This window comes from Elgaria multicarinata, chromosome 2 (genome assembly GCF_023053635.1).
Source record: "Elgaria multicarinata webbii isolate HBS135686 ecotype San Diego chromosome 2, rElgMul1.1.pri, whole genome shotgun sequence".
In the NCBI taxonomy this organism is placed as follows: domain Eukaryota; kingdom Metazoa; phylum Chordata; class Lepidosauria; order Squamata; family Anguidae; genus Elgaria; species Elgaria multicarinata.
In genome coordinates, this window is record NC_086172.1 from 119293496 (window position 1) to 119317489 (window position 23994).

General features: G+C 40.1%; 1 protein-coding gene across 3 annotated transcripts in view; it reads left to right on the forward strand.

The window, feature by feature from the left end:
* Nucleotides 1–23994, forward strand: part of TSPAN18 (tetraspanin 18) — a 191966-nt gene that overhangs the window by 154056 nt on the left and 13916 nt on the right. For all 3 annotated transcript variants that reach the window (XM_063117449.1, XM_063117448.1, XM_063117450.1), the window contains 4 exons: nt 4813–4890; nt 13570–13662; nt 16023–16217; nt 21931–22005. In XM_063117449.1, the coding sequence (XP_062973519.1) occupies nt 13600–13662; nt 16023–16217; nt 21931–22005 (333 nt within the window). In that variant the 5' untranslated portion in view covers nt 4813–4890; nt 13570–13599. The remainder of the gene's footprint in view (nt 1–4812; nt 4891–13569; nt 13663–16022; nt 16218–21930; nt 22006–23994) is intronic.

The following is a 23994-nucleotide window of genomic DNA, read 5'->3' on the forward strand; positions in this document are numbered from 1 at the left end:
CCAGCACAGCCAATGGTGAGGATTGATGGGAGTTGTAGTCCAACACATCTGGAGTGCCACAAATTGCCCAATCCTGCTGTAGGGGAAGTCCAAGCCCTTCCAGAACTGGTTGAATACTACACATCCAGACAGGTGAACCACCTCCATCTTGTCTGGATTGAGCTTCAGTTTATTGGCCTTCATCCCATCCATCAGGCACTAATTAACCCCTTCTCTAGCTCACCTGAATCTGACAAGAACAAGAGATAGAGCTATGTATTAGCAACATGCTGATGACATCATTATAAATCTCAATGAGTTCATTTACTATTATTATTAATAAATATAATAATAAATATAATAATAAATTTTATGTTGTTGTTATTTAGGTGTTAAATAGCATGGAGACAATATGGAACCTTGCAGGACCCCAAAGAATAAATGCCATGGAGTCAAGCAGATGTCCCCCCCAAAATTAAATATTGTTTCTTGACTAAACAGTTTCTATCATCACAGAAGAGTTTGGGGAGATTCAGTTTTAACAAAGAATTGAGGGAGAGCCTGACTGAAAAAGAGGAGGTCAAATGGTAGTTAGGAAGAGAGTAGATTGCACTGGGGCGAATTGTTACAGATGGGTGAGACCTGGCTGCTTTGGCAGCTCCTGCCTCACCTTGGGTTTCCACTTGACATTGTAATTAAGGAAAGCAACCTGATTGAGTTGCAATTAGCCACAGCAGTTGCATGCTCACTCAAATTCTCCTTAATGGCTAAATCACAGTTATTCATTTTGAAGAAGTCCATTTGGTGAAAGCTTCTCCTCAGCTTTAGCCTCCAAGGGAGGGGTAATACATTGACATTGTCTAACACCACCAGATGATTTTGGTCCTCTTCTCTGATGACACAGCACATTGAACTCTCCCTCTCTTAGAAGTGCAGTAAATCTTTCAAAATATTGTGAGTTAAGAGAAAATATTTTCCCCCTCCCACACAAGCCTCTGAGGACTGGTAGCAGTATAATTATATGCACTCATACACACAGGCACAGCAGGAGCAGGAATCCTATCAGTATCTTTATTTCCCTAATGATAGGTTTATATGGAGCAGTTACATCTCTGAAGAAAAATATAAACTTGCTTTTAAGCAGCAACTATACACGTTGCAGTAAATGAAAGCAGATTAAGCTACTTAAACATTGCAACATAAAGGCTGGAGCAGAGTAAACAAAAAGGGATGAGAGAAGTGGGTCAGGCTACATAAGAAATGGGAGAACACATGGGAGGCAAAGTTGAGCACACAAACATGTAAACGTACCAAACACACATGTATCTTTAACAAGCCCTATTGTAATTCGTAGGAGTTGCATATTTGTACTTTTTTTTTTAAAAAAAAAAAATGTTTACGTTCTTTGCTTCAGTGTTGTTAGGGTTGGGAGAGAAATTGCTTCATTTTGAATATACGAATTCACACTTCTTTAACCAATAAGCAGATTGAAATGACTTGTGCGTAAAATTTCGCAGTTTATGTAGTTTTGCAACACAGTTCTCCACTAAAAAAAAAAATCATACAATAGGGGAATATGTGCACAAAGAATGTATACGTTAGGGAAAAGTCACACGAAGGTGCGTATGTTAGGGGAAATTACATATAGAAATACATGTACTGGCGAAATTGCAAAAATGCACTTTATGAAAAAGTGCATACAAAATACATATATTAGAAAACAGTGCACACAATAATGAATATTTTAAGAGACGTGTACAAAATGCATATGAATATTCATGTAGACTTAATAAAAATAAGTAGTACCCTGATGCAAAACTGGGCAAGAATGAATGTAAGGATGAGGAAATGAGAAACTGAAAAGAACTGAAACGGACACATTTGGCCATCCCTAGTTGTAACACAAATAGCTCGGAGGTCTGCACATATTCACCCATGCCATATCTTCATTAGGATTTGCTCCACTAGGTTCGCTTGGTTTTCCTTGTCAAATTTGGTGCTTCATCAACAAAGCAATCTAAAATTCATGTTAGAGCAATACCATTATTAGGGCCAATTAAAATGTCACTACACTTTAGTTGGTCCTAATAAAAGTATTTTCTTACTATGGATTTTAGATTTTTGCTTCTAATTAACCAAAGAGCTGCCTGCTCTTTCTATATATTAAAGAAATAGTATTCTGCACTTTATATCTCATATTTGTTTAAAGAAACATTTTGGAATCTGACTCATCCTTGCCATTGAGTTGCCACTTTCCTACACCAGGAGAGTTTTGTGTCTTTGAATTTCACTATGTATTTATTTGTTTTAATCTGATTCTGAACAGGTGCACCAATGTAGCAGCTCCCACACCACATTTCTTTGGGGCAGTATTTATTTATTTATTTATTTATTACATTTATATACCGCCCCATAGCTGAAGCTCTCTGGGCGGTTTACAAAAGTTAAAAAAAGTGAACATTAAAAACAAATATACACAAATTTAAAATCATCAAAAGCATAAAAACAACAATATCTATTTAAAACAACTATTGTGGGGTCAGTTAAAAAAAACCCTCAGCATATGATGTTAACTACCTAGGAGAAGAGAAAAGTCTTGACCTGGTGCCAAAAAGATAACAATGTTGGCGCCAGGCGAGACTCGTTGGGGAGATCATTCCATAAATGGGGGGCCACCACTGAAAAGGCCCTCTCCCTTGTTGCCATCCTCTGAGCTTCCCTCGGAGTAGGCACTCAGAAGAGGACCTTAGATGTTGAGTGTAGTGTACGGGTAGGTTCATGTCGGGAAAGGTGTTCCATTAGGTATTGTGGTCCCAAGCCACGTAAGGCTTTATAGGTTAAAACCAGCACCTTGAATTGGGCTTGGAAACGTATAGGCAGCCAATGCAAGCGGGCCAGAATCGATCTTATATGTTCAAATCTTCTGGTTCTGGTTATCAATCTGGCCGCTGGTGTTTGCACAAGCAGCTTCCAAGCCATCTTCAAAAGCAACCCCACATAGAGTGCATTGTAGTAATCTGAATTGGAGGTTACCAGAGCATGGACAACTGAAGCTAGGTTATCCCTGTCCAGATAGGGGCATAGCTGGGCCACCAACTGAAGTTGGTAGAAGGCACTCTGTGCCACTGAGGCCATCTGAGCCTCAAGGGACAGAGATGGTTCTAGGAGAACCCCCAAGCTATGAACCTGCTCTTTCAGAGGGAGTGCAACCTCATCTAGAACAGGTTGAACATCCACTATCCGGTCAGAAGAACCAGAGTTTGTTTCCAATTTTGCACATCACCCACAGTTTTTCTACTTCAATATCTCTCCTCCTCCCCTATTTTTAGATATTTTATAATGGCTTTTTTAAACAGCAAAATTATATGCTCATCTGACTATTTCCATTTTTAAAATGTCTTTCACAAATTCATTCAACCTCAAAAACAGCCAAGCCCTGAAAGGAGGAAATGCATATACATTGGAAATTTGAAAGTGAAGAACCAGGACACAAATCAAAACATAAAGAATGGGAACAAAGTATCATAGTTTAAGCTAGGCATATCTTAATACTTCTTTGAAACCTGCTTTTCATGGGACTTACGCAGAAGAAATTCCTAGTGGTTGTGCAGAAAGAGGCTAAATACCTTTGATATTTAAAATGAATGAACCACCCTCTTCACAATCATTTCAAACACCAAGTAATTGAATATGCACACACCCCACACAGCTACTCCTCAGACATTGACATGAGTCTTCCAGTGCAATCCTATACATGTCTACTTAGAAGTAAGTCCCATTGAGTACAATAGAGCTTACATCTAGATAAGTGGGTATACAATTACAGCCCTAGTTATGCTTCCACATACTTAAAGAAAATCCAATTTTCAGCTTGTATGTTCAAATATCTAGAACTTAAATACTTGGACATTTAACCAGTAATGAGATTGGATCACAAGTTGTCTTAATAGATTGTTTGCAGCCAAACAGTGCAGATTTAGAAGAATCATAAAGCAAAATGATAAATTCCTAATTGGAATATTTTATAATTATATCATAACTGGAGCCTGTACAAGCAATGGCTAGATAATTTACATTTGTTTATTTTTAAAACATGTAGTTGAAAGCTACAGTTGTTATAACAAACTGGCTGAGAAAATGAAGGTGAAAATAAAATTATGAAACATTAATGATTATGTACTACTCTGCTCTTGTGTAGCTTTCATTCATTTCTGGTGGCTTGTGCTTGTTTTACATTGTTTGCCACTCACGTAGAATATCTAAGATTTATCATTTTTTACAATTTATTGGCACAACCCATTTAAATAAATGAAATCCTCAAGCACTTCAATAGAGCTTGCGCAATAGAAGTTCCTGACACATTTTACTCTCATAACTTTTCTGTGAGTTATTTTATTCCCAATTCATAGACAAGAAACAGAGGCCGAAAGATAAGGGGGTCTATAACGGAATAGAACTCATGTCAAAAGCCAATACTCTATTCATTGGGTTGTTGTTGTTGTTGTTGTTGTTGTTTAATCCTATTTGTCTTTTTCATTTTTCCTGTTAATTTATAGTAAACTTTGCATGATGCTCTAGCAAAAAAATCAAATTGTGATTTGGGATATATGCTCTTTAGGCAAGTGAACCAACACAAAGGTTGATGAGCCGGGTTATGAGAAATCGGATGCTTCAGTGGGTGCTAAAAGCTTTTCATTAGTGCTAATGTACATCGAATTAAACATGCAATTAGACTAAGTGTATTCATCAGGGTGGTGTATTTTAATAAATGGTTTATCTAATGTGATTGTGTTTTATTGGCTTGTACATTAATTGAATACCTTTTTCTTATAGGACAAGCTTGGCCAATAAAAGATACATGGGACGTATAAACCATTAGAGGTCAAAAGAGACATTCAAAGAGCTGCATAGGTGAGACTTTTAAATTACTTTTCCTCACAGCAATTTAAAGGGACCATTTTCTTGATCCTTCCCTTTTCAATAATTTCACTATTTCTGTTCAGGCAAACATAGATGAAATCCAAAATCATATAAGAACATAATGGGGAAAGGTGTATACATATGTGTTGCTTTAATTGTATTAAATATTAACTAAAATCATAACATTTTGAAATAAGTAGTGCTTGTCAGTTATTCCCAAGCCCTTGTTCTCTGTGACTAGGCTCACACAACATGTTAACCCATGATGGGTTATTTTCCCAAACAACTCATGATGGGTTAGTGTGCTGCCTGTGGGATGCCCCCCTCCCTATGGTGGGATTTCCATGAAGATCATTCCTGAGAATGATCTCTAGTAAGGGTTCTTTTACCTACGGTGGTTAGTGTTTTGTCTGTCATGCAGGGTGGGTTATGAAGACCGCCTACATACCTGCTCAGCATGAGCAGCCAAAAACTCTGCTGCCACTCTGCTCCTCTCAAGCAATCTCTATTCCCACTGCAAAGGAAGCTGGGATACCTGCCCAGCTGGGCAGGGAAGACTACGGGAGGAGCAGGGGCAAGGGTGAGTGTGAAACTAGGTGTGAAACAAGGGTGAGGGGGACTATTCTGTGAAGCTTGTTTGCTTGACTGTTTGACAGGAGCAGAGTAGGTTGTTTGCATAACAACCTACCCAGCATAGCTTGCGTGATTTGTGAACCCAGCCTGTGATTGGGTTTGCACAATCGGCAGGCAGTTAACAAGCTTGATGCTCACATATTGGGGGAATTTGCATAATTTTCCTCAGCAACCTGGCTTGTCATGTCATGCGAACCTGGCCAGGGGGTCTTGTGGTTGTGAGTAACAAGCCGCCCTGGCCAGGCTCAGATGGCACAATAAGCGGTGCCGCTGATGGTAGTTATGGAAATCCCCCCAACATGTGACTAGCACATGCAGCATAGTTAACAAGTCACTGTGACTTGTTAACTGCCTGCTGATTGTGTGAACTGGGAGATTGAGTTGGTGTGTGCAATGACCTCCTCTTCCCCACTGCAGTCCTCTGAAAATGCTACACAGATGGTCAGGGGACCCTGATGAGTGGGGTAGGCTGTGGTATGGACAGTCTGAGGGGGAAAGGGGATCCTTCTGTGCTCCCATAAATGTATTTATTATCACTTTTATCATGTCCTACCTCCAAAGACTCACTTTAACATAAGGGACATATTAATAAGGAAAGAAATGATGTGATCCAACATATACTCTGCTGTCTTTCCCTTTGCATAGTCTCTGCAGGGATGTCATACTTGTGTTACAAGAAAGAACTTTGTCATAAGTTCATTTGTCCTACTGTATATTAAAGGTATACCAATTTGTGTGAAGTTGGGGAAAATATGTGAAATGGTCTTTATGGCTATTCAGTGGCAGGTATAGTGGTGATATGTGGTTGATCAAAAGACCCAGAGATCAGAAATATGCCTCTGGCACCCTTTCTCCATTAGGAAAGAAATTGTGAAAATAAATTCCCAATATCAGAATGCCTTTATAGAAATCTATGCTGTGTACAGTTCTGGTCACTGTATCACAAAAAGACTCTCGAGCTGGAAAAGGTACAAAGGCTAAAGCAAGTAAGATAAAGGTTAAACATTTGGGGCTTTTTAGCTTGGCAGAAAGTCAAGTAAGTAGAGACATGGCAGATGTGTACAAAATTATACGTGGTTTGGACAAAGATAGGAAGGTGTTTTTCTCCTTCTCATAATATTAAAAACCGGTGCCATCCAATTACTGCATTGGAGGCAACACCCCTCTGAAAACTAGTTGCAAGTGGAGAAGGACACATGGAATAAAGACACAAGACACCAGAGCTTGGGTTAAACTAGGGCCTCTATATTTAAACATCAAGGGAGATTCAACCCTTCCCTGGTTCCGCATGTGAAAGTGCGGGAATTTGTATGTCCTTATCTCAAGCAACCTGACTGTCTTTATGGGCGAGCCACTCTCCTAAGCAGGCATCGGGTAAACCTGGCCCCTCTCTTATATGCCACTTTGAAAGTGTGGGGAGACTACCCCACATCACCCCCATTCAAAGCCATAAAACTCTGAGTAGATGAGGCAGGAGGATCTCCAAAGGCATCCCATATCCTGACTCAGGAGCTGTAAAACTAGTGAAGAGCAAGGCCTCTGGACATGGCAATCACCAGAAGGTGCCAGAGTGGTCATCATCCTTATTCTGCTAAGCAAATTCCCGCACGATCAGCAAACAAATCAACCTATTTATCCACCCTCCTAATAAAACCTCCAGTATGGAGTAGACAAAAACCTCCCTACCATTTATGGGGAGGAAAAATTCCTACTCAGCCCTCCCCCGCAAAAGGAACGACTGGCTAAGTTCCATACTAGAAGAAGGGAGGGAGGGAGGATGGGAGACGAAAGAACCAGAGAGGCCGATGGTCAGGCAGTGACAGACTTTAAAGGCTCAGCCCCACCCTTGCCTCACGTGGCCCACATGTGTCTACACTTGAGGCCTTTATTCCCCTCCTCTCCATCACCAACAACCGCTTTTCCCACCCAAGCCGTGCTGGCTGAGCAGGCGAACAGACTTACTAGGGACCATGATTGGGAGGGTGCTATTCTACTCATGTCTTGTTTGTGCACTTCCCATTAGGGCATCTGGTTTGCCACTGTATGATCAGGATGGTGAACTAGATAGGCCTTCAGTCTGATCAATCTTGTCCCTTCTTATGTAGTGATGTTCTTACCTAATGGAGTGTGAATTCAAGCATTATTTGGTTCATCATATCTGGCTTCCCCAAAATGCATAATCATAGTGGAGAAAATCTTTGTGGCATTGCATTATTGTAGTGTTTTAAGCACAACTACAAAAGGCCTAGTTAGAATCATGGAACAAGAGAAGAGTGGAAGCAGGATATAATTGATTATGTTCAGAGCTTATGTAAATATGTTTGCAGGGCATTTTTGTAAATAAGATAGGTGTGAATTACCTCCATCTGTCCCTAAAGGCCTAATTAACTGTGACTTAGGGAGGGAAGAGAAAGCAGGGTTTGATTTCACTTGCATTGGTGCAAAATCAGAATAATTCACAATACACTGAAGTCAGTGCTCCAAGACTGAAATGCCATCTGCAAAGCAAACCTTTTAGTTGTTAAGGTTAAAGTAACTACCACTGTGGCTTATTTTCCCTTCAGTACTTGCTGTCATTTATCATGTTTCATTAGGCAATGTTCTTCAATTATTTTCTTCTGAAAACCACAACTGTCATCAATATCCACACACACAAAACATTCCACATCCACAGCATGGGACATCAGTAACAAGTCCTTTAGCCTTGGGTGAGGGTTGTGGTGGAGAGATCACATGAGGCAAGGCCTTGTAATGAGTAATTTGCCATAGTTCATGCACAGTGAGTCACAACTAGGCTAGAAAAAGCCTGAATGCCATAGTCACTATTTATACTCTGCCTAAGTATTTTGCTTCAGTTTTGAAAAGCAGCTATAAACTTAATTCTGAAGCATGTGGAGGTTGGAACATATTGGTGACTTAGGTTTATGGGAATTAAATCAGTGATATAAAGCTCATCTACACCAAGCAGGATATTCCACTATGAAAGCGGTATATAAAAGGCAGGAGCCACACTACTGCTTTATAGTGGTATTGAAGTGCACTGTAGGATCTACACTACTGCTTTATAGTGGTACTGAAGTCCACTGACAACTGTTGGGGGCCTTGACACATCTACACCAAGCAGAATATAACACTATGAAAGCAGTATTCGGTATGTGTCAATGGGCCCCAACAGTTGTCAGTGTATTTCAATACCACTATAAAGCAGTAGTGTGGCCCCTGCCTTTTATATACCGCTTTCATAGTGGAATATCCTGCTTGGTGTAGATGAGCCCCCTATAACAGAATTGAACAGTTGTGTGCGTGTGCGTGTGTAAATCTGTTCATTATTTTGGCAATGAATTCATGTGATTTACAGTAGTTTGCATGTATGCTATATTTAAGCTTAATCAATAGGAGTGTTCTGTGTCATGGTTTTGAACTTGTGCTGCATATGGGCTGGTTTTTTTTTTTTTAATGTGCAGAACTTATAGTAGCCCATTTTTACATTCTATTTTTCAGCAGTGCAACGTTTTTCTGTCGCTGTGTTTGCAGAATTGTTTTCTGTGTAAAGCCAAGTAGATCTGAAGCCCTTCAGTAGCTTGTTGAGAGCCACAAATCAGCTCCTTCTCTTGGGGTGCCGGATGCCTTAGGCGAAGTGGAAAGCATCCACCTGTCAAAGCTGTGTCAGCGAACAGTTTGGCTGCCTTAGGCAACTGCCCGGTTTAGTAAATCCTGATAGTGATGCATATTAGTTTGAGTAATACAACTACCAAAAACAACAAAGAGTGTTGTGCACCTTAAATATTGTTTGTTGTGGCATAGGCATTGACAATGGACTACAACACACTTTATCAGATGCAAGTAGCAAGACATAGGCTGAGTTCGGCGACACGCTAATCAACGGTTGCTTCCCATTCTGTTCCTATTACCCACCCACCCCAGTTGATTAGCGTGTCATCCGAACCCAGTCATAGTCATAGCTCAGTGGTAGAGCTCATGTTTGCATGCAGAAGGTCCAAGGTTCAATCCCTGGTATTTTCAGGTAGGGCTAGGAAAGTCTGAAACCCTGGAGAGTTGCTGCCCATGTCGATAATTCTGGGACAGATGGACTGACATGGCCTGACTCAGTATAAGGTACCTTCTTATGTTGCTATGAATAAGGTGGATTCTGTCCGCTATACTTTTTACACAAGACTTTTTGTTATATAATATTGAAAGCATCATGAGGTCTAGCAGCTGCTGAATCATTGGTTGTTGTTGTTGTCGTTATTGTTGTTTTACAGCTGAATGGGAAATATGTTTAATAGCTATTGCTTAAGCAACCTCTTTCACCATAAACAACAAAAGAGTCTTGTGGCACCTTAACGACTAACAAATTAATTATTTCATAAGCTTTTGCAGATTTATATGCTGAAACAGACTCCAGTCCACAAATCACTTTAATCAAGTAAGGGCACAATCCTCTGTATGTTTAGATAGAAAAAGTGCTACAACTCCCAGCATTCCACAGCCAGCAGCAGATTGCTGGGAATTGTAGGGTGTTTTTCTATCTAAACATGCAGAGGATTGCGCCCTTAATCATATTAATCAAATATCTATAAAGGCAAATAAATAAATAAATAAATAGATGAAACACAAAACATTACAGCAGGCACAAACTTAGAGAGGTATACCATATTGTGCCTTAGAAAAACAGGAATGCCTTTTCTACACCTGCATTAAAAATAATTAATTGTTTTGGATGTTTTTTGTTTGTTTGTTTTTAAATCTGCTGCTCTGTTAGTTGTGGGCACCTTTTTAATCTTCAATAATTATATTCCTAAATTTCAAGCTTTTCTCCCCTCCCCGGCAATACGTCCTTCTTTCTCTCGTCAACACTTTACACTCTGTTCTTCCAGGGTTCTGACTGCCTTTTTCATCAGGAATCACAAACCATGCTCTTGAGACCTGTGCGAGTGCAAATATACAGCAACATCTGTCTTCCTTCTCCCTAAAACTTTTGCACACATGGAAGAGAAATATTGCTGGAATAGTTTGCCTTCCATAAAAACAAGCTTTTGGAAAGTTATCATGGGGTGTGTATTTCTTCCCCCCACAGCCGTTCAGGGAGGATTTCCATAAGGATCCTTTAAGCACAGAAGGAGAATCCTTCTTATGCAGTAGAGAAATATCAGTGTTGTTTCCCTGCCTTCTCCCTGTAGCAGGCAAAGAATACCCGAGTGCTGTAGTATCAGTCAGCATTTGCAGCTCTCTGCCACTTTCTTTCCGGCAAAGACAGATTCTTTCTAGAGAGGGGAAGGTCTGCTTATATTTGTGAACATCTGTGGTGTTGTGTTTGCCTCTCTGCTTCCAAAGCCTGTGGTGTCTCTTGTCTCTCTTATGCATGCACGCACGCACACACACGAAAGAGCCAAATCTAATTTTCAAACAAGTTAGATGCTGTGCAGCAAACAAAATGCTCTGTGGAACTGTGTTGTTTACCTGAGGCTTTCTCCACCTACCACCACCATGCCTCTTCCCCCACAGTGAGCACTTCTGCTTGCCAAGGGGTTCATCAAGGAGCATAACTAAAGCAGATCAGTTACCATGGTCACACAAGGAAGAGCTGTGGTGCTGATGTACAGCAGCTCCAACTTCTTTGGATTAGGAAGAACAATAAGAGAGCGAAAGGGAAGGATTTATCACCCAGCCTGTGAAAAATGCTCTGCAAACCCTTAGATAATTTGTGTGTTTGCTTTTAACAGGATCAAATGTATTATTCTAACACAGCATGTAATTGAATGATGAATTTGGAAGTTACAGGGAGCTGGAGACCCGTGTGCAGTGTTCCAGCTATGGGCAATCTCTACAAAGCCAAATGTGGGGAGAGGGGGGGGCACTGTTATTGTTTTATTTATAAGTTAATCTCCCATCTCTACAGGGCCTCCTACAAAATAAAAAGCAAACAAAGCACATTTTTAAATAAAAATTCCTTAACTAAAAAACAAATAATGCAAAAACAGAAATAGCAACTGAACAAGTATAGAACTTATCAAAGATGCAAGCTTTAACTCTTTAACTCTTTAACTCAAGCGTCAAGAACTCACTTTGGACCTTATTTGGGTGGTCATTACCTCAGGTAACTTGCAGTAAAGATCCTGCTCCTTGCCCTCAAAGGTGAGGACCCTCACATGGGGTGGCCACACAAAGAATAGCTTTCTTAGCTGCAAACGTGTGTGTACCTTTCCTTGCAGACTTTATATGCTTTACTGAGCATGCATATTTGTCAGAATGGACTATTTCATAATGCTTTTGATCTTCAAGCATTATTTTATTAGTAAAAATGTTTATTATTAGCTCGCATCATGTGCTATTCCATGTTGCTCTAGTGATATGGTATGATGTTTAAGAGTAGAAGTTATGAATTTGGGAGTCCTTTGTTCAAATATCAAGCCACCGTCTTTCAGTTCTCTTGCATCAACTGTTATATTGGGATTACTTCAGGATTGGTTATCTAGCAATCTTTTTTTACTATGATGATAATCCCAGGGGAGGTTAAATGGGAAGTTATAGTCTATCCTTTCATTGTGTAGTACTGGGGTGGGCAACTTGCAACCCCCAAGATGTTTTGGCCTACAAATTCCATGATCCTGCACCATTGGCTATGTTAGCTGGGATGAATTGAAGTTGTAGGCCCAAACATCTGGCAAGCCTCAAGTTGCCCATTCCTGGTGCAGTAGTTTGCATTGGGAGAGCAGGAAATGTTATGTTGCAACTGGCTTTTGGATTGCAATTCTTTAGGTGAGCCTTCTTAAGTATTATGAAGGGGATTCCTCTACTCTGAACTAGTGTCTTAAATGCTAGAAAAAGAAAATGCAGCAATAGCTCTGCATTTGTCCAAAGTGAAAAACCTACATATGTTCCCTCCACTTTATTAGTTAGTCTGTCATTTGTTAGTCTGTATCATAACACTGCAGAGTGCTGAATTATTGTCATACTAACTAAAGACTGAACTTTTTATCCTCACCCAACATGTAAGTATTTGAGAGAGAAAGAGAGCAAGATTCCAGGTCACAATCCAGCATCTTTGTGAACTTGCATTCTTAACTATTCCCACCTAAACGTCATGCCTGTTGATTTCCCAACTCCTATGCCAGACCTTCTTCAGCTCCTGATGCCCCTACGATCTCTTGTTTTCCATCTTATTTCCTGCACAGTTTCTGGGACTGGGTTGCAAAGTCTGTCTGTATGATTCCCATATCTCAGTTCTTTGTACAGTGACCAGATGCAACAGAGGACAGGGTTCCTGCATCTTTAATAGTTGTGTAGTTGATAAGCTACATTGGCTGAAATTCTCTTTTCTCCACAACTATTAAAGATACAGGAGAGCTGCCCTCTTTTGTAACTGGCTATTTGATATCTTTGACCTTAAGAGATGGGAGCGTTATCAGGGATGGAAACATCTTGGAAAGCTGTTTGATCATTGCTTCTCCCTTCTTGCTCCGAGATTAACATTGAACCAAAAACTGAAGCAGTAACACTTCAGTGGCCCCATTCAGACAACATGCTAAACATGCTGCTTAACCACAAAATGGTTAATGGAATGCATTAAGGTTATTCTCTAAGGAGAATATTGGGATAGCGGAAGCTTTCCCTAACCCACAGCACTAGCAATGCCCTATGTCCATCTACCAGGACAGTTACCATAACTCCCCTTCTTTTCACTATAAATGCACATTTGCATAGAGCTTAGAGATTGCTGGAGAGTTTTAGAATGAGGAAAGAGTACTAATTTGTGAAAGGATGAATCTTTAGCTCTTGCCTTTTGAACAAGATGGTGAGTCATTTAGCCTTTTCTCATTAACCTTTCATTCCAATCCTGACGCACCAGGGAGAGAACAGGAATGGGAATTGGAGGTGAACATTACTACCTATTAACCTATGTTATTCTACCTGATTCAGATAGGAAATTCACTCTTTCTGCGTAATGAACTCCACAGGGTCTTGAACGAAAGAGGTGGATAAGGCTATGTAGATGAAACAAGGGAGTGCTAAAGGCCTGTCATTGTTTTTCAGGATTAATTGGATTGTGTAGCCTGCACAACCATGGAAGGGGATTGTCTGAGCTGCATGAAGTATCTGATGTTTGTCTTCAATTTCTTCATATTTGTAAGTATTCTTTTGTTTCCTCCCATGTACTTTCTCTTATATGCCTCTGCTTATGAGTTGACAGTACTGGCTGTATTTTGGTTGAGTCTTTAAGATACATATATACGGTAACAGCATCAGAAACATATCTATCATCTCTCATGAGAAGCTGCCAGGACAGTTTACAACTCATGGAGTTTGGCATCACTTATGAGGAGGGAGATTATTAGTGCTTTATCAGCTAATAAACATAATTCTGAGTGATTGGGGTTGTAGACCTGGCTTTCCAGTGTGACATTTAACTAATCACTGGGTACACTGGCAGTCTAGGGCCAGATCTACACCTTGTAATAAATCATCACGATCCCATCATGGTAACGCAATATCACCTGTACCTTAGACTTAGGCTGAGACTGCCGTGTTTTTTGTATTTTATGTATGTATTTTATTGTATGTTGGGTTTTTTAATATTATTGTGATGATGTTTTCTGCTGTGCTGGTCTATGACCGAAATAAACAAACAAACAAACATTTATACCTTGTAGGACACACAATCATTTTTGTTGTGGATAATGTGGAATAAAAAGCAGGAAATAACACTATGAAAGTGGTATATGGAATTGTAATGTGACCCAACAGTTTTCAGCACGCTTCAATATTGCTATAAATGAGTAGCTAGATCTAATCTAGGAATGTATTACAGCACAGAATATGGTTACATAGTTTCTTAAGGCAGTAACCTATGCTGCCCACATGCCAGCAGGACCCACTGCTAGCACAACAGGGAGGAAGCAGTTCTTAAAACAACCAGAAATGAGCAGAAATACTCATTTCTAGAATGGGTCATGTTAGCAAAGCTTGCAAAAATTGACCTAACCTGATCCAGAGACAAGTATTTCCAGTCATTTCCTGGTTACTTTAAGAAGTGCTAACTCCCCATTGTGCTAGCAGTGAATCCTGCTGGTGCAAAGAATTTAGCAAGAACAAAGCGGTAGTATTGGATATTATTTATTTTAATTTTATTTATTAATACATTTATATCCTGCCTTTTTCCTCCTAAGAACCCAATGTGTCATACATAACCCTTCTCTCCATTTTATCCTCACAACAACAACCCTATGAGGTAGGTTGGACTGAGAGTCTGTGACTGGCCCAAAGTCACCCAGTGAGCTTCCATGGCTGAGTGGGGACTAGAACCCAGATCTCCTGACTTCCAGTCCATCACTCTAGCCACTACACCCCACTGGCTCTATTACCCATAGTAATTCATAAATTACTATGAATCATAATTCTTTTATGAGAACTGGGTAATATGAAATCAGCAAGCTATGCAAAGCATACATAGTTATAGTTATTGTATCTGTTTCGTTTGTGAAACCCTTTGAGTACAGCATATTTTGGAAAATGCAATATACAAATAAATTGACTATGACTGTATTAATTCTTGTGCTGATCTCTATTAGGTCAAACAAATTTAACACTGTTAGTATGGCCAACTTAGCAATAGGAGCAGTAAACCAACATTATATGGTGCCAAAGCTGCATATTATAAAGTACATCATCTCTGAAGTTCAGCTTACTGTGATGGTGCTATTGTTGCTAAAGAAGTCCCTGTCTGGAAGCACCTTTAGGTACTCTATATGTCATGTGCCTGTGCTGTCTGTTCAGTACAGCTGAAACATTCTGAAAAAGTGTTCCCATTATATTCTGTTGAGATTTAATAACATAGGGTAAGGAATGCCTTATAGAATTAAGGGATATCTAGCACCCTTACCACATTCCTCTTTGTATGCCAAAATGAAAAGAAGTTTTGCAAAATGGAGTCTATGCATCTAATGACTATGTTGTCCTATTCCTTCTTCCATAATATGTTTTTTCTTGGATCCCTGCAGATATTCCTTGCCTGTAAACTAGTGGATTAGGTTACAAGGAACTACAAAAAAGGACTATGTAATAAACAAGAAGAGTAACACATAAATGGAGTAGTTGAAACAGTGGGTGCTTCCTGCTGAAAATAGTCCTAATAATGAAAAGCAATGGAGGGGGGAAATGTGGGGGAAACACTCTCTGAGCAGAATTAGCTTGTACTATAGAGAGATATCCTACTAATGGAGCAATTAAGAACATAAAAACATGAGAAGAGCCATGCTGGATCAGACCAAGGGTCCATCTAGTCCAGGACTCTGTTCACACAGTGGCCAACCTGCTGTCGACCAAGGACCAACAAAGCAGGACATAGTGCAACAGCACCCATGTTCCCAAGCAACTGCTGCACACAGGCTTACTGCCTTGGACACTTATGTTTGGTTAGAATGTTTTGCTGGAGTTGTGCTCTCTGGAATCCAATGAGGTTTATTTTAAATCTTTCCTTTTTATGGCAGCTGGGTGGTACATGTCTACTGGGAGTTGGAATATGGGTCATCGTAGATCCCACAGGATTTCGAGAGATAGTGGCTACTAATCCTCTGCTCTTCACGGGGGCGTACATCATGCTGGCCATGGGAGCAATGCTCTTCCTGCTAGGGTTCCTTGGCTGCTGTGGAGCCATTCGTGAGAACAAATGCCTCCTTCTCTTTGTAAGTGCTGCTACTTTTTTGTATTTGGTTTTCTTTGTTAGGGTGGGTGATAGAGTATTACTGGTACAGATTATGATGTTATATTGCCCACATCCTGTTATTTTCTTTGATTGCAAGGCACTTCTTGCAAAGTTGAGAACTAAGGGCATTTCATTTTATAAATGTTGTAAACTGCTTTGAGAACTCCAGTTGTAAAGATAAATATAATCCACTAAATATTCTGGTATTTATAAAATCGCTGCAGGAAATGTATGTGGGCCCCAGAAGTCCAGTTGTAGCCTTGTAGGGTGATAAACACACATTTAATATCAGATGTAGGTCTCATAGTTGGGACTTGGATGGGACTTAGTCAAAGCATACCTAGGATTGCAGCCTTAGAAAGGAAGTGGTGTGTGTGTGTGTGTGTGTGTGTGTGTGTGTGTGTGTGTGTGTGCAGACTAAGAGCTCCATCACACCTTGGAAGAAATGCTGGCTAACGCTGGCTACCATCGCTTCTCTGTGGACACTCAGTTACTTCCTGTTTTCAAACAGGAAGTAAACAAGGTGCACGAGGGCCATTCAGTCCCTCGTTGTGAACATGCTGCTTCTCCCACACACAGCAGGAGTGAGCAGGAACTTCGGTTTAAAAAATACTTCGTAGTTTTTCTGGTTTTTCTTGTGGCGCAAGGAAGACCAGAAGGGGTGGAAGGCGTGTGAGTGTGCTTAGTATTGCAGCCTTGCACTCCGTTTCTTGGATGCATTACTTCTTTCTCCATCTCAACAGTTCGTCTTCTGTGAAATTGATGTTTTGTTGTACTACAATTGTTGTGCAAAAATGTCTCAGACCCATCTTTGTATTCCATTTCTTGGGCATGTTAACTGTCCATCAGTCTCATCAATTTGCCTTCTGTGAAGTGGGTTACTGTGCTGGCAAATTTTCTAACATTTCATTTGCTAAGTCAGGCCAGATCTACATCTTGTGTCAAATCATTATGAATGTGAAATAAAAAGCAGGAAATAACACTATGAAAGTGGTGTATGGAATGTGGGTTGTGCCCCACCAGTTATCAGTGCACTTCAATACCACTATAAAGCAGGAGGGTAGATCTAGCCTCAGTTGCATTTCATTTTATTGCATACAGATAGGATGGAAAAAGCTATTTAAGATTTCTTTTCCTCAGGGAAAATGGGTTTTGCAGCAAATAAATGGCTATGTAAAACAAGTGTGTGTGTGCATGACCGGGGAGGGGGGTGTCATGCAAAGATTGGCCTAGGAAGGTTTTCATATTTTTTTCAAGGGATTTAGATGACTGTTACTATAGCTGAGTTAGGGAAAAGGTGTTATTTTCATGGACTGATAAAAATCCAAGTTCTCCTACAAACTATTCAAAAATAGATGAGCCACAGCCTTCCTGAGAGAGATTTTGCAGCCATACATAATGAATGCCTGGAGCTTTTAGCTCAAGTGTAAACTCAAGGCAGGCGTATGGCATGGATGAGAGGCAAGAGAGAAACATGGCATCCCAAGGGAAGTTCTCAACTCAAGTCTCTTTCCATATAGAGTATATTTTTCATGTTATAGTTTTATAAGAAATGTTGCCGTTGAATCTAATATGTTGCATCAAGCATGAGGATGTGTTGTGTTTCACAGCCCCTAAAGCTGTTCTAGCATTTGGACTCAGCATGTTGTTTTAGAAAACCCTGCAGGCTTTGTGGAAACATATAAATAAGTTAGCCTATGGAATATCCTAAAGCCATTTTCCTATCTCTTTGATAAATATCCATGCTGGATATTTGCATTTACAAAAAAAGAAAGAAAAAAAGCACTGTTAAGTAGAAATCAGTTCTGGTGTGATCATATAAGACGTCCCTGTTCCCTGCTTCTGCCCATTTCTCTCCATCACCACCACCCTGGTGGGAAGGGGGGGAGGGGAGAACAAACCAGTGCTGCTTGCTCTAATTGTTATTGAGTTTGCCCTCAAAATACCCCTATATGTAAGCCAAGTCACAGTATTACTTGCAGGCACAGGTGAGGAAATAAGGCTGAGAAAGCAATTTGCCCAAGGCCAGCTGGTGAATCCATGGCAGAAAATCTTTTATATCAAAAGTGGAAAGAGAGGTACCCCCAAATGATAGAGGAGTAAAAAAAAAGTGAGACTCAAGATATATATTTTTTTTTAAAAAAGTAAAAAATATATATGAATACTTAATTGTTAACACCCTAAGTGTTCCTGTTAGGAACTTCTAGTACAGAGCTCCCCAGCGCCACCTTGCAGTTTCCATCAGTTCCCTCCTACTGCAGCCTCAGCACTACATTCTGTAATATCCTGAAAATCCCCGATTCTCAAGATTGGCTTTTCAGGGGGCTGCCCCAGAGATGAGGGGGCAGGAAAACCCTGTTTCAGCCTTCTCCAACCAGCTGCCCTCCAAGTGTTTTGGACTCCCATCATCCACAGCCAGCATAGTCAATGGTCAGGAATGCTGACAATTGCCCCTACTGAAATCTGGGGGGCACTAGGTTAGGGAAGACTGCCCTATGTATAAATGAAACTTCACTCACAGAGCTTGGATCCAAGTCAATATACTCAGTATAGATATTAGGGATGTCCTTCAGATTAGGATGGGGCTCAAATCCCAAGCAGAATCATGGCCCCTTTGGAGTGTTTCTGGTGCTTCCTGAGGCTAAGGCCCTTTCTACACCTAAGGATTATCCCAGGAAAATGGAGGGATCATCCCTGCCTGCTCCAGGGATCCCCTGTGTGTCATTTGCATGCACAAGGATGATCCCAGGATGATCCTGGGGAAAAAGGCGGGTGTAGAAACGGCCAATGTTGGTTGTTCTCTGAAACGGACAGCTCTTGGGAATTTTGTCACCTTGGTAGGTGATTCTGTCAAAGCCCTGGTTGATCTCTGGAATGGAGAAATGTCTTGGGCAGTTGACATGATCCCTCCTGATTAGCCTCTCCCACAGAGTGGAGCCAATTGAGCCCCCTGGTTTTCCAGGGTGCCGCAAATGATGAAACATGTGGAACGAGTCTGATCAAACAAAGGCTAGAACTCATTTGTGGTAATGAGGGCAGCAAAAAGAAAAGAAAAAAGCTGCAGTTCTTTGTCATCAGTAGAGCTTTTTTACTCAAGAAGAGCAGGTGGACCATTCAATAGACCAAGTTTCACGACTTTGGAGATAAAATCAATTGTATCCATACCAACTAAGATTTCATAATTGATACAAGTCTGATGGTTGTAACTTTGGTACCTGCTCGTCTAGTTTAAGTAGATACTTAACAATTTGTACAGTTCGAGGATATGGACAGGGTTCTTGTAGAACTGAGGCTTACCACTTCTGAGCTGTACCCTTGCCCTTATTAGCTTATAAAAGTAGCTTGGGGCAAGGGACTTGCTGAGTGGGTAAGGGTATTGGTGAACATCTCTTTATGGTAAGGTGTGATTCCATCTTGCCTAAAAGAGTGGTGGTAAAAATTTTGTTAAAAATAAAACCTGGACCCCAGTATATTGGATAATTTCTGGCTGATCTCTATATTCCATTCATAGACAAGGTGCTGAAGTGTTTGGTGGCTTCTCAGCTCCAAGGATTTCTGAATGATGTGGTTTATCTAGATCCATTTCAATCTGGTTACAAGCCTGGTTATGGGATAGAGACTGCTTTGGTCACTTTGGTGGATGCTCTACGCTGGGTAATGGATAGGATCTCTTGACAGCTTTTGATACCATTGACTGTGGTATCCTTCTGAAGTGTTGGCCTGAAATGGGACTGGGAAAAAGTTGTCTGATTGCTCCAGTCCTTGTTGAAGGGGTGATTTCAGAAGTTGGTGCAGGGAGATGCCTGTTCGACTGCATGACTGTCGACCTGTGGTGTCCCTCAGGGTTCTCTCTTAACCCTCATGCTGTTTAACATATACATGATGCCGCTGGAGGAGATTGCCCAGAGCTTTGGGATTTGGTGCCACCAGGGTGCTAACACTCAAGTCTAGCTCTTCTTTCCATCCAAATCTAAAGAAGTTGTTCTAGATCTAAATTGGTGCCTGATGTCAGTAATTGATTGGCCGAGGACAAACAAATTTAAGTGTAATCCAAACAAGACAGAAGTGCTCAAAAGACAGATCAAGGAATAGGGTTGGATGGAGTTACACTGCTCCTGAAGACTCAGGCTTACAGTTTGGCTATAGTTATGGACTCAGTCTTGAACTTGGATGCTCAAGTTTCGATGGTGGACAGGAGTGTGTTTACACAGCTGAGGGTGGTGTACCAACTGCAGCCATTCCCAGAGATTTCTGATCAGACCATGGTCACATATGCCTTAGTTACATCCCATTTTGACTACTGCAATGCATTCTACATGGGGCTGCCTTTGAAAATGATTTAGAAACTTAAGTTGGTTCGGAATCCTGGCCAGACTGTTGATTGGGTCTGATTACAGGGAGCAGTCCCTTATCATGACTCACTTATTTTTATTTATTAAAACATTTGTATCCTGCCCAATATCATTGGGATCTCAGGGTGGTGAACAGATAAAACCAAACAGTATAAAACAATAAATTACAACAATTTCACCAGCTACTGGTCTATTCCCGGGCAGAATTTAATGTGCTGGCTATGACCTATAAAGCCTTTTATGGCTTAGGACCAACCTACTTGAAAGGCCACCTTGTGCCATAAAAATCTACCTGGGTCCTAAAATCTTCTGGAGGGGACTTTCTTTGAAGACTACTGCCCTCAAAGGCATGTTTGGTGGCTGCTCCTGGGTGTGGAACTCCTTCCCAGGGGAGGCTAGGTTCACTCCCTCTCTGCTGTACTTCTGCTTGCAGACAGAGACTATCTAATTCAAGCAGGCTTTTATTATGTAAAAATAATAAAATTGTTTGTACTCTGTCACTATGGTGTTTTTAATTTTGTTTTAATGTATTTGTTTTATGGTTTTTATCAAGTTCTGTTGTGATTGTAAGTCAGCTTGAGTGAGGTACAAATCAAATCAAATCAAATCAATAAATCACTCTGCACAATGCAGAACAGTTGAGAGGTCTGTCAATGGTACCAAGAGTATTACTGTAGAGCTCTAGCCTCCAATAGATCCAAGCCATCAGTCACATCTGCAGTGAAAGTATTGGCCATGAATTGTGAAACAGTAGGGTGACCATATGAAAAGGAGGACAGGGCTCCTGTATCTTTAACAGTTGTATTGAAAAGGAAACTTCAGCAGGTGTCATTTGTATATATGGGGAACCTGGTGAAATCCCCTCTTCATCACAACAGTTAAAGCTGCAGGTGCCCTGCCCTCTTTTAATCTGGTCACTCTAGTATAGCTCCTGCACTTTAACTGTTTTGATGAAGAGGGGATTTCACCAGGTTCTCCATAATACAAATGACACCTGCTGAAATTCCCTTTTCTATTAAAGAGGAGCCCTGTCCTCCTTTTCATATGGTCACCCTATGAAACAGATGCTAAGTGAGAAGTCGCATATATTCCATGGGATCAACAGCATGAATGATTCATAAAGTAAAACCCTAATTCTTGTGGCCTACCATTTGTCTAGGTATTTTCTTTATCTAAATATTTGGCAAATACGTTCCTCTGTAGCTGTAGATTTCTGAAGAGTGGAGAGGACACGTATCTCCTTCAATTTGCTCTATCGTATTGATTATTTTGAGATATTCTGACCCAGCTGTTTGCTATAGATCCACAGTGATTTTTCTGCCTTTCCTTTTTGTCTTTCAGTTCTTCATGTTTATTTTGCTAATCTTCCTGGCAGAACTCTCAGCGGCGATCCTGGCTTTTATCTTTAGAGAAAATGTAAGTATTATGCTAATAGCGTGATGGAAAGTTCTCTAAGATCCCGAAGTTTTGGTTCAGGTGGACCTCTATTTCGTAGCTTGTGTGTCTGCTGAGCAGACATTTGTTTAGGTTATCACTGGACCATTCCCTTTATTACATTTGGCCTAAACAATTTGCAGCCACCTATTGAATGTAAACAAACACAGTTTGGGTAAAGTAGATAGTTCAGTTCAGTTCAGTTTCTTTATTGTTTATAGCCAATGGCCATTACAATGTCATATGTGCAGACGAGATAGGCATGCTTCCCAAAGGTTTTAAGAGTTAAGAGGTTTATGCAGGCACATACTTTAAAAATAAATAAATAAAAGCTCATCATTAAAATTGAATTAATTGTAGTTTTACAGCACAGGGACAAAATTAATAATGGTTTGAGAGGTTAAAAGCACTCAGCCCAGAAAAAAGCTTATCATATTTTTTTTCATAGTCCCAATGTGAAACATCTGTAACATGTTGAGACAGCATGGTAGTGCTCATCTGTCCAATGTCATATTTACTGAAAATAGAGCTGTTAATTATACTGAGCTCAGATGGGACAAAAAGTCTGCAATTTCATGTTTAGACTGTCATATTTGACTTGTTTTAATTTTTTTTGGAAAAAAGTTGGTTGATTTATTTTCTTTTTGGTTTTACTGATTATGCTTTGCAGAGTTGCAGAAATTCAGTCCATAATGGTTATATTTATGAAATAGGAATAGACAGTAGTACAATTCTTTACACCTGTGGTTTTCTCTCATATTTTTTTTTCAGAATTGTATATATTTACCCACATTTCTCTCTGTGATGCAAAAGTAAAAAAAAAAGAGTTTAAAAAAAGAAGTGGATGAGGGAATCTGGGTGAAGGGTGGAAGAAGGGACTGGGAGCAATGGCCAGAAAAGAAGAAAAATATATAATAGGAACACTCTTTTTTTACTTTGTTTTGTTTTTATTTGGGCTATTCCTGGTGCGCTCTCTCTCTCTCTCTCTCTCTCACACACACACACACACACACACACAGTGTAAAATAGGCATATCTTTTGACAAATGCAAAGGCTCAGGTGATGAAACAAGCTGTTGTAAACAGATCTCTCTGCTTTTCCTTCCTGAAATCCTATGAATTTTTTCCTATCAAATAATGATGAGATAACATGAGACAAGACCATTATTAATTTAAGCATTTCACCATTTAATTATAGTTTGAGGGCTTCTCAAAATCAGGCTTTTCATCTAGATACTTACAGTTTAGTATTTTGAACTCAGTAGGTGTATACTTGTAATTATATATGGTTACCTGTATTACTATTTTTTAAAAAAACAGAACACTATCATATATATTGTAAAATAGAATTACACTAATTTTATATGGTTACAGTAAAGGCCATTTCTGAAATCAGATAGCCTGATTCCATGCACAAGGAGTCCACTGCAGTGTCCTTCAACAGTGTAACCCTGAGCTCTGTGGGCAGGGGAAATGGCCAGCGGATAGTCAGGGTCATTACCAGTGGAACACGAAAAATCAAGACTTGTTTAGTACAGACCAGAGGGACTAACGACATAGTATTGCTCATTCTAACCCAGTCTTCCGTAATGTGGCACCCTCCAGATGGTTTGGACAACAACTTCCATCAGCCCCAGACAGCATGGCTGATTATTAGGAAATTATGAAAATTACAGTCCAAACGTCCAGAAGGTGCCAGGTTGGGGAATGCTGCTCAACCACAAAGGACCAGTTGTTAGAGACACCCAGGTGTTAAGAAGCTGCTGGAGTGTGGATGTTAATTATGGATACGGTGCTTTCAACCCAAATTGTTCTGAATGCCATCAGTCAATGGCACAATGAAGCTATGTAGTGATTGCAGCTTAAAAGCAGCTCTTAAATCTGTGATCAAATTGCTTAATTATGCCAATTTATTGATTAATTATTTTTATCAAAATTGAAATTAAAAATGGCATTTAATTTAGTTTAATTG